Source organism: Leucoraja erinacea, chromosome 25 (assembly GCF_028641065.1).
Source record: "Leucoraja erinacea ecotype New England chromosome 25, Leri_hhj_1, whole genome shotgun sequence".
Taxonomy (NCBI): Eukaryota; Metazoa; Chordata; class Chondrichthyes; order Rajiformes; family Rajidae; genus Leucoraja; species Leucoraja erinaceus.
This window is the reverse complement of record NC_073401.1, coordinates 12,699,519-12,710,538: the sequence shown is the minus strand read 5'-3', so window position 1 is coordinate 12,710,538 and position 11,020 is coordinate 12,699,519. Positions and strand designations below refer to the sequence as shown.

Sequence of the window (11,020 nt, the reverse complement as noted above, 5' to 3'; positions counted from 1 at the left end):
AGGCAACATTAAAAAAATCTGCATGTTGAAAATCTACAATAAAAACAGAAAATGCTGGTAAGCTACATATGTTAAGCTACACATGTGGAATAAATGTTTCAGGTTAAAGACCCTTCATCAAAACTGAAGAGAGAGAAAACAAGTTAAAATGTTAAATTGCAGAGAAAATAGATGAAGAATGGATAGGGAATAATTCCGATGGGGTGAGGCTCCTGATTAAAAATGTCAAGAGTGTTTTATTGTCATATGTCCCAGTTGGAACAATGAATTTCTTACTTGCAGCAGCACAACAGAATATGTAAACATAGTACACAGTAAAGAATATATTAAATGAAAAAAGTTCTCGCACACACACACACGCGCGCACACACACACACACACACACACATATATACACGCGCTTACACATAATAAAAAAAAACAATAGTGCAATAAACTGCTGATGAAGCTACCTAGCTGATATTTTGATACAGGAAGTTAAAAGGCAAAAAACAAGGAACACATAAATGCTGTGAAATTCAGGTGCGGTAATTGTGCAGCAGACCAGGCAATATTAATGGAGAGAGAAAGATTGAGTGAAAGATGAACCTCTGTTCAGTTCGCAATACCCAACCTGATCTCCTGGTGGCTCAGCACTTCAACTCCTCCTCCCCCTCCCCCTCCCATTCCGAATCCGACCTTTCTGTCCTGGCCTCGCCATTGCCAGTGAGGCCCAGCACAAATTGGAGGAACAGCACCTCATATTTTGCTTGGGTAGTTTACACCCCAGCGGCATGAACATTGACTTCTCCAATTTCAGGTAGTCCTTGCTTTCTCCCTCCTTCCCCTCCCCTTCCCAGCTCTCCCACAAGCCTGCTGTCTCCGAAACGTCACCTATTCCTTCTTTCCATAGATGCTGCCTCTCCCGCTGAGTTTCTCCAGCATTTTTGTCTACCTTCGATTTTTCCAGCATCTGCAGTTCTTTCTTAAACAATACCCTAATAATAATAATAATAATAACTTTATTTGTTAAGCACCTTAAAAACAACCAAAGCTGACCAAAGTGCTGTACAGAAAAAAGAAAACAAGCAAGACATCATAAAACAGGCAGAACAGCAGAACATACAACTAACACGAGGCGCATAAATTACATACAAAAATCCAAACAATAAATTAAAAAACATAAAACACGAGTACGAACAACGCAGCAAAACCAAGCAAATAAAGTTAATAAACAATTCAACACCTCACTGGTCTACAAAGGCCATGGAGAATAGATATGTCTTCAGGAGTGATTTAAAAACAGCTAGAGAAGGGGCCTGTTTAACGTGCAGAGGCAATTCATTCCACAATCTCGGAGCCGACACAGCAAAGGCACGGTCCCCTCTGAGCTTCCGCTTAGTCTTTGGCTCAATCAGGAGCAGCTGATCATCTGACCTGAGAGAGCGGGAGGGCGAATAAGGGTGAAGAAGCTCAGATAGGTAGGACGGGGCAAGACCACTTAGGGATTTAAAAGTAAATAAAAGAATTTTAAAACGAATCCTATACTGAATAGGCAGCCAGTGGAGAGAGGCCAAAAGGTGAGAAACATGATCATGCTTTCGTGTGCCAGTCAAGAGACGAACAGGTTCGTTGTGGGCCTGTTTTGATATAAACAGAGAAAGTAAGATACCCACATTTCTTAAATTTGATGTGTGTGGAACTCTGTAATGTCTGGACAGATATCACCACATTGGAGATATTCACTTTGCATTTTAAGACTATCTTGTTTTATCTCTTATCCAGTTCTGATGACGAGTCTTCAAGCTCGGTGATTAACTCCTCTTTTCACAGATACGGCCTGAATTGAATAAATTTATTAGCCAAATATGTATACATACAAGGAATTTGCCTTGTATGTTTTTATCTCTGTGATACAGTGGAGCTAAATATTGGTATGTTTAATGAAGTGAAGCAGGGATGGGATCAATTATATCCCTTGAGACAGAGTGCATGTTAGAGCAAATAAATAACAAAGGCTTCTTTGTGCCGCAGGTGTGCAGTCTGGTGCTACTGGATTTTCTGGTTATGCAGGTAGAACTGCTTGTCCTCTGAAAATTAAATGTCCTCCAACTGACCCTGCAATCTCTGTCAGCTTTAGTACAGATGCATACATTTCCAGAGCTCATAGCTCTTATTTGGTTTGTTTAAAATATTTGAAAAAATCTGCATTTCACTAGAAGTTACATTTAAATAATTTCTCAACACAAGTTCCTCGTTGGGAATTGCAAATACTTGGATTGGCATGCAATAGACATTACATGCAGGTTCATTCTTTAAAATTATTCTGAATGCAACTCCATAATTCTCAAGATAGACACAAAAATCTGGGGTAACTCAGCGGGACAGGCAGCAAGTCTGGAGAGAAGGAATGGGCGACGTTTCGTGCCTCCATAATTCCCAATATCCCCTATTTCTTATCTTAAATCCATATTTATTAACACACTTGGATTCTCTGCACTGGACATTATCTGCACTGTAAGTCCATTCTTTAAATGTATTCTTAATACTATTCTACCTTTCTTAATATTCCATATTTATTTTATTAATGCCATGAGACATTAATATATTAATTGATTATTTATTAATACAATTCCACATTTCTTAATATTCCAGTTTTTACTTTGTTTATTCAATTTTTCTTAATACAATTCTAAATTTAAGAATCATTTTAAAAGTGAACACTTTGATTTGTCTGTGCTGGAATAACATGTCAGGAGTCAAAAATGTTTTATTATCATGTGTCCCAGATAGAACAATGAAATTCTTACTTGCTGCAGCACACCAGAATTTGTAAACATAGTACAGTGTAAACAATATGATAAACGAGAGAGAAAAGTGTGTATATACAAGTACACACACATATATACACACACATACTCAAAAAGCAAACAATTGTAGAATAATAATAATAATAATAGTCTATGTAGTTCAGAGCGTATTTGAGGTTGTAGTGTTTAATAGCCTGATGGCTGTAGGGAAGAAGCTGTTCCTGAACCTGGACGTTATAGTTATCAGGCTCCTGTACCTTCTTCCCGATGGCAGGAGTGAAATGAGTGTGCGGCCAGGATGGTGTGGGTCTCTGATGATGCTGGCTACCTTTTTGAGGCAGCGACTCCAGTAAATCTCTGCGAGGGTGGGGAGGTCAAAGCCGATGATGGACTGGGCAGTGTTTACCAAAGATCTTATAGCAAATGTGGATAGAGAACTGGCTGGCAAACAGGAAGCAAAGAGTAGGAGTAAACGGGTCCTTTTCACAATGGCAGGCAGTGACTAGTGGGGTACCGCAAGGCTCAGTACTGGGACCCCAGCTATTTACAATATATATTAATGAACTGGATGAGGGAATTGAAGGCAATATCTCCAAGTTTGCGGATGACACTAAGCTGGGGGGCAGTGTTAGGTGTGAGGAGGATGCTAGGCGACTGCAAGGTGACTTGGATAGGCTGGGTGAGTGGGCAAATGTTTGGCAGATGCAGTATAATGTGGATAAATGTGAGGTTATCCATTTTGGTGGCAAAAACGGGAAAGCAGATTATTATCTAAATGGTGGCCGATTGGGAAAGGGGGAGATACAGCGAGACCTGGGTGTCATGGTACACCAGTCATTGAAGGTAGGCATGCAGGTGCAGCAGGCAGTAAAGAAAGGAAATGGTATGTTGGCTTTCATAGCAAGAGGATTTGAGTATAGGAGCAGGGAGGTTCTACTGCAGTTGTACAGGGTCTTGGTGAGACCACACCTGGAGTATTGCGTGCAGTTTTGGTCTCCAAATCTGAGGAAGGACATTATTGCCATAGAGGGAGTGCAGAGAAGGTTCACCAGACTGATTCCTGGGATGTCAGGACTGTCTTATGAAGAAAGACTGGATAGACTTGGTTTATACTCTCTAGAATTTAGGAGATTGAGAGGGGATCTTATAGAAACTTACAAAATTCTTAAGGGGTTGGACAGGCTAGATGCAGGAAGATTGTTCCCGATGTTGGGGAAGTCCAGGACAAGGGGTCACAGCTTAAGGATAAGGGGGAAATCCTTTAGAACCGAGATGAGGAGAACTTTTTTCACACAGAGAGTGGTGAATCTCTGGAACTCTCTGCCACAGAGGGTAGTTGAGGCCAGTTCATTGGCTATATTTAAGAGGGAGTTAGATGTGGCCCTTGTGGCCAAGGGGATCAGAGGGTATGGCGAGAAAGCAGGTACGGGATACTGAGTTGGATGATCAGCCGTGATCATATTGAATGGCGGTGCAGGCTCGAAGGGCCGAATGGCCTACTCCTGCACCTAATTTCTATGTTTCTAAAGCAAGATGGGTTACTCTCACGCAAACGTGAGGTACGCTCATGGGCGGATTCATGGGTGATTATAGGACACATTTTAGCAACCTGACTCCGCCATCTTGTTCCGCCATCTTGCTCCGCTTTCTTGCTCCCGCCTTCTTGCTTCCGGCCAAAAGATTGGATCCGCAGCGGGGAGAGAGAGTGTGGGGCCCGGGGCAGCGGGTAGAGAGAGTGCGGGGCAGTGGGTAGAGAGACGGGGCCCGGGGCAGCGGGGAGAGAGAGTGCGGGGCCCGGGGCAGCGAGGAGAGAGAGTGCGGGGTCCGGGGCAGCGAGGAGAGAGAGTGCGGGGCCCGGGGCAGCGGGGAGAGGGAGTGCGGGGCCCGGGGCAGCGGGGAGAGAGAGTGCGGGGCAGCGGGGAGAGAGAGTGCGGGGCCCGGGGCAGCGGGGAGAGAGAGTGCGGGGCCCGGGGCAGCGAGGAGAGAGAGTGCGGGGCCCGGGGCAGCGAGGAGAGAGAGTGCGGGGCCCGGGGCAGCGGGGAGAGAGAGTGCGGGGCCCGGGGCAGCGGGGAGAGAGTGCGGGTGCGGGGGGGCAGCGGGGAGAGAGAGTGCGGGGCCCCGGGGCAGCGGGGAGTGAGAGTGCGGGGCCCGGGGCAGCGGGGAGAGAGAGTGCGGGGCCCGGGGCAGCGCGGAGAGAGAGTGCGGGGCCCGGGGCAGCGGGGAGAGAGAGTGCGGGGCCCGGGGCAGGGAGAGGGTGCGGGAGCGCGGAGCAGCGGGAGAGAGAGAGAGTGCGGGGCAGCGGGGAGAGGGAGTGCGGGGCAGCGGGGAGAGGGAGTGCGGGGTCTGGGGCAGCGGGGAGAGAGAGTGCGGGGCCCGGGGCGGCGAGGAGAGAGAGTGCGGGGCCCGGGGCGGCGAGGAGAGGGGCATAGGAGGGGGAACATTGTAGTAAGGGGGCAGGCGAGAGAGTGCCGGGGGGGATAAGGCCTAGTGTGTGTGAAGTTGCAGGGAGTTTTACAATGTTTCTTATTTACAATGTTTCTTATTTAATGTCCCTTGTCTAGTCTGAAATAAAGTTCATTATTGGATTAGAAGAAATATAATTGTGTGTGTTATATACATTTATATAATTTTCATGTATGTGTGTTTATAAACATTTTATTATTTAACAAGAATCAACAGAATTATGAACTAACAGAATTATGAATCTAACCCTATATCACGCACAAAAAGTCTCCCCTGTCAATCACCCTGCGAGTCGGGTCGGTTCCGGTTACTACAAAATCAACTCAAACACTGCTTGTGAGCCATTTAAAAATAAATGATTTAAAAAACATTAAAAAAGACAATTACCAGAATCAAATTTTATTCTTGACAAGAAGTTTGAACTGACAGATTTATGAATCTGACCCACACAAACTGTTGCCCCGCAACATTGATTACAGTGCGAGTCGGGTAGGGTTAGGTAGGCTCAGGTTGCTAAAATGCGCATGGAAAAATGCCCATGATCCCCTCCATAGCGTACTACACGTCAGTCCATTGCATTTAGCAGGAGTAGTCTATCTTGCTTTGCTATAAGATCTTTGGTGTTTACAACATTTTGCAGTCTATTCTGCTCCTGGACGTTCAAGTTGCCAAACCGGGCCATGATGCAACCAGTCAACGTGCTCTCTACTGTACACCTGTAGACGTTCAAGAGAATCTTCTCTGACATATCGAATCTCCATAATCTTCTCAGGAAGTAGAGGCATGATGTGCTTTATTTATAATTGCATCAGTGTGCTAGGTCCAGGAAAGATCTTCAGAAATATGTAAGCCCAGGAATTTGAAATTTTTGACTCCCTCCACCATCGTTTTATTGATATAAACAAGATTGTGAGTCCTCATCTTTCCTCTTCCAAATTCCACAATCAGTTCATTGGTTTTACTGATATTGAGAGCCAGCTTGTTGTGCTGGCACCATTTGGTTAATCGGTTGATCTCACTTCTATACTCTAACAGAACTCATCACCATCTGTAATTCGTCCAACAATGGTGATGTCGTCTGGCTACACAGTTATGACTCATGAGTATAGAGTGAGTAGAGCAGGGGGCTGAGCACGCAGCCTTGAGGTGCTCCCATACGAAGTATTTCTGCCAATTCGAACAGACTGTGGTCTGTGGATGAGAAAGTGGGAGATCCAATTGCAGAGGGATGCGCAAAGGCCCAGTTCCATGAGCTTGGTAACCAGTTTTTTGATTTGTTTATTTTTTTAATTTTTAATTAAAAAAAAAAAATACTTATTCAAATGTTAAAATAATATTTACAATACAATAAAACAAAACAGAACCCACCACTGGTAACCAGTTTGGAGGGGATGATAGTATTGAATGCCGAGTTGTAGTCTATAAACAACAGCCTGACGTACAGTAAGTGTTTTTATTGTCAAAGTGGTCCAATGCGGAGTGGAGAGCCAGTGAGATCGCATCCTCAGTTGACTTGTGATGGTAGGCGACCTGTAATGGGTCGAGGTTTTTGTTGAGGTAGGAGTTGATATGCATCATAACCAACCTCTCAAAGCACTTCATCACCATGGATGTCAGTGCCACTGGTCGATAGTCGTTGAGGCATGTCACCTTACTCTTCTTGGGCACCGGTATTATTGATGCTCTCTTAAAGCAGGTGGGAACCACAGACCTCAATAATGAGAGGTTGAAAATGTCCGCAAAAACTCCAGCCAGTTGGTCTGGTAGATAAAAATGCTGGAGAAACTCAGCGAGTGAGGCAGCATCTATGGAGCAAAGGAAATAGGCAGTGTTTCGGGCTGAAACCTTTCTTCAGCCAGGTTTTGCACAGGTTTTTAGAACTCGACTGGGCACACAATCACGTCCAGGTGTTTTCCGAGGGTTCACCCCCCTGAAGGATCTTCTGACGTCGGCCTCTGTAACTGTGATTGTAATACCATCAGGGCGTATGGGGGCTCAGGAAGGCACATCAGTGTTCTCCCTATCAAAGCGTGCATAGAACGCATTGAGTTTGTCAGGGAGTGATGCTTCACTGTCGCTTGAGCTGCCTCCTGATTTTGCCTTGTAGGAGGTGATGGCATTCAAGCCCTGCAACAGTTGCCGAACATCTGCCCCATCCTCCAGCTTTGAGTCTTTCTTGGCCTTTTTCTGATGGCTTTGTCAAGGTCGTATTTGGACTTATAGACCTCAGACCTCACCAGACCTGAATGCCCGGGATCTGGTCTTCAGAAGAATGCGGATCTCCTGGTTCATCCAAGGCCTCTGATCAGGAAACACTCGGATGGTTTTTGTAGGAACACAGTCCTCCACACATTTCCTTATGAAGTCTGTAACGACTGTGGCAAATTCATTCAGGTCAGTTGCTGAGTCCTTGAACATTGCCCAGTCTACTGACTCCAAGCAATCTGTAGTTGTATCTCTGCCTCCCCGGACCAGCTCTGTACAGTCCTCTCCTCGGGGGCTGCGCTCTTCAGTTGCTGCCTGTATGCAGGAAGAAGCAGCACCGCTGAATGGTCGGATTTCCCGAAGTGAGGACGAGGGATAGAGCGATAGGCATCCTTGATGGTCGTATTTACTTTTGAATATGGAAATCAAGAATCAAGTGTTTTATTATTCTTAATTATTATGAAATACGGAAATATATTAAGGATATATTAAGGTAGTTTAATCCTCTGGTGCTGCAGGCGACATGTTGGTGGTAGTTTGGGAGTGATTTTTTCAGGTTGGCTTTGTTGAAGTCCCCAGCTATGGTGGTAAAGGCTTCGGTGTACACTGACTGGTGCTTGTTGACCACGGCGTGCAGTTCCTCCAATGCTAGATGGACGTCTGCCTGGGGTGGGATGTAGACCGCGGTCAGGATGATGGAGGTGAATTCCTTCGGGAGGTAGAAGGGGCGGCACATCACCGCCAGATGTTCCAGATGTGGAGAGCAGGAGTTAGACAGAACTGCCACATCTGAGCACCACGAAGAGTTGACCATGACCCCCACCTCTCCCTTTCCCAGATACCTGCGTTCGGTCCATACCAAATGGATGGAAACCTTCAGGCTGGACGGCTGAGTCTGGGGAGCTGGGGATGAGCCATGTCTCTGTGAAACAGAACACAGAGCATTCCCTCAACTACCTTTGATAAAGCGGCCTTGACCTTAAGTCCTCCACTTTATTTTCCAGTGTAGGTTCTTCACAATTATTCAATTAGTCCTAGAGTGATACAGTGTGGAAACAGGCCCTTCGACCCAACTTGCCCACGTCCCAGCTGCACTAAGTCCTCGGGGGTTGCTCGGGGGCTGGCTGCACTAAGTCCTCGGGGCCTGGGGGCTGGACTTCAGGAAGTCCAGAGGCGGCATGCATACCCCCATCCACATTAACGGGACGTAGGTGGAACGTGTTTCTAGCTTCAGGTTCCTGGGAGTCAACATCTCCGATTACCTCTCTTGGACCCACAATACCTCAACTCTGATCAAGAAGGCTCACCAGCGTCTCTTCTTCCTGAAGAGACTGAAGAAGGTCCATCTGTCTCCTCAGATCCTGGTGAACTTCTACCGCTGCACCATCGAGAGCATCCTTACCAACTGCATCACAGTATGGTATGGCAATTGCTCTGTCTCCGACGGAAGGCATTGCAGAGGGTGGTGAAAATTGCCCAACGCATCACCGGTTCCTCGCTCCTCTCCATTGAGTCTGTCCAAAGCAAGCGTTGTCTGCGGAGGGCGCTCAGCATCGCCAAGGACTGCTCTCACCCCAACCATGGACTGTTTACCCTCCTACCATCCAGGAGGCGCTACAGGTCTCTCCATTGCCGAACCAGCAGGTCGAGGAACAGCTTCTTCCCGGCGGCTGTCACTCTACTCAACAACGTACCTCGGTGACTGCCAATCACCACCCCCCCCCCCGACACTTATTATTATTTATTCAAATCAGTTGCTATGTCGCTCTTCCAGGGAGATGCTAAATGCATTTCGTTGTCTCTGTACTGTACACTGACAATGACAATTAAAATTGAATCTGAATCTGAATCTGAATCTGAACTAGTCCTACCCAAAGATCTTAGAGCAGAGCTCTGCTCTAAGATCTTTGGTCCTACCTGCCTACGTTTGGTCCATATCCCTCTCAAACCTGCCCTATACATGTTCCTGTCTAATCCTGTGTATCTGTTTATGTTCATTATTTTCCACATTTCTTAATATCCCCATACTCAATTCAGTTACTTTATTAATTAAATCCATATTCCTTAATATATCTCCGTATTTCATAAAAATTAAGAAGAATAAAACACTTGACTCTTTATTTCGATATTCAAAAATTAATTTAAAATGGAAGTCCTTGGAATGGTCTACGCTGAACATTACCTGTGGGTTGATAAATATCCAGAGTGTGTTCATTCCTTCAAAAAGCAATAAATAAAAGTTTGGGAAGAAGTTTGGTTTTCTCTTGGGGGGGAGGGGGGGAAATGGAGGAGGAGACGTGATCTCGCGATAGGCGCCGCCTTTGTTGAGGCGGCTGGGCTCTGCTTCCTGGAGCGGCGCGGGGGAAGGGAGCGGACGGCAGCGCAGCGCGCAGGCGCGGGGTTGCGTTGCGCTGCGCTCGAGCGGGGAGGGAGGGAGAATCTTTCGTCCGTCCGTCTGTCCGCGCGCTCGCTCGCTCTTGGTGCTGGCGCTTCTCTCCTCAGACTCCGCCAAACAAACAAACACAAACACACACACACACAGCATGTCCGGCAGATCGGTGCGAGCCGAGACCAGGAGCAGGGCGAAGGATGACATCAAACGGGTCATGGCAGCTATCGAAAAAGTACGGAAATGGTAAGGGGGAAATTTAAAAAAAAACACCCGAAGGAAATAGATGTTTAACAAAAAAAAGGGGCCGGCGATCGCTCCGTGTCCGTGTCCGTGTCGGAGGGAAGGATGACTTGAGTAGCCCGGGCTTAAAGGAGCAAATTCCCTCCCGCTTCCCGGCTCCGATGTGTTGGGAGCCGGATGGCTAGTTTAATTAATTTTAAAAAGATGTAAAAAAAGGATTTAAAAGCCGTCACAGCGGCTTTCAGTGAAGGACTGAACCCAGAATCCATTTCGCTGCAGTCACATGAAGCCCGTCTGGCTGCTTTGTGTGGAGTCGGTGCCGGCTCGCTCTGACTCCTTTGTATGGCCCTGGCCCGGCCCGACCGTCTTTCATCGACGCACGGCGCTCCACAGTCCTCTTTAATCTCTGCATTATTGTTGTTATTGCTGTCGAGAGTTTTCTTTTCAAATTTAGCGCTTTGGAGCGCAGTTAAGTGGCGGGCAAGGGCAGCAACGGTGGAGGAGGAAGTGGGGGATGGCAATTAAAATCTCGATGTAAAACTACATTTATTTTGCAGACTACCTATAGCAGGAATATATCTTGGTTTCCTAATATCTCGATCCGCAGATTGCAACTTTTTTTTGCATCAATTGAGAAATATACTTTAGAGCATAAATTTTAAACACGATTAAAAAAAATGTAATTTTCTTTTATGACTTTGTCTTGCGATTTCTTTCCAGTAACTTTGAGCAAAAAATAAAACATACAGTTGTTAGAAGTGTAATGGTGTAAACTCAATGTAGATAATACGGGTGAATGTTTTCAGTTACTTGTAGAAAGTAAACTTAAATTCACGTGTTTAACTCGCATCGATATCTTAATGTCCTGAAGTGACCTCTTGCCCAGATTATAATTTTCGGTCACAACTTCTCGATCTATGATCCTGCGGAT

At 46.1% G+C, this 11,020-nt stretch overlaps 1 protein-coding gene across 3 annotated transcripts in view; it reads left to right on the top strand.

The window, feature by feature from the left end:
* The first annotated feature begins 650 nt into the window (after positions 1-650).
* The window catches only part of bcl7a (BAF chromatin remodeling complex subunit BCL7A), a 32,116-nt gene continuing 21,746 nt past the window's right edge, over positions 651-11,020 (top strand). The window contains exon 1 of one of the 3 annotated variants that reach the window (XM_055655718.1): positions 651-799. In XM_055655718.1, the coding sequence (XP_055511693.1) occupies positions 774-799 (26 nt within the window). In that variant the 5' untranslated portion in view covers positions 651-773. Of the gene's footprint in view, positions 800-9,868; positions 10,093-11,020 lie in introns of those variants that run through there. The other 2 variants (XM_055655719.1, XM_055655717.1) reach the window with 2 other exon arrangements.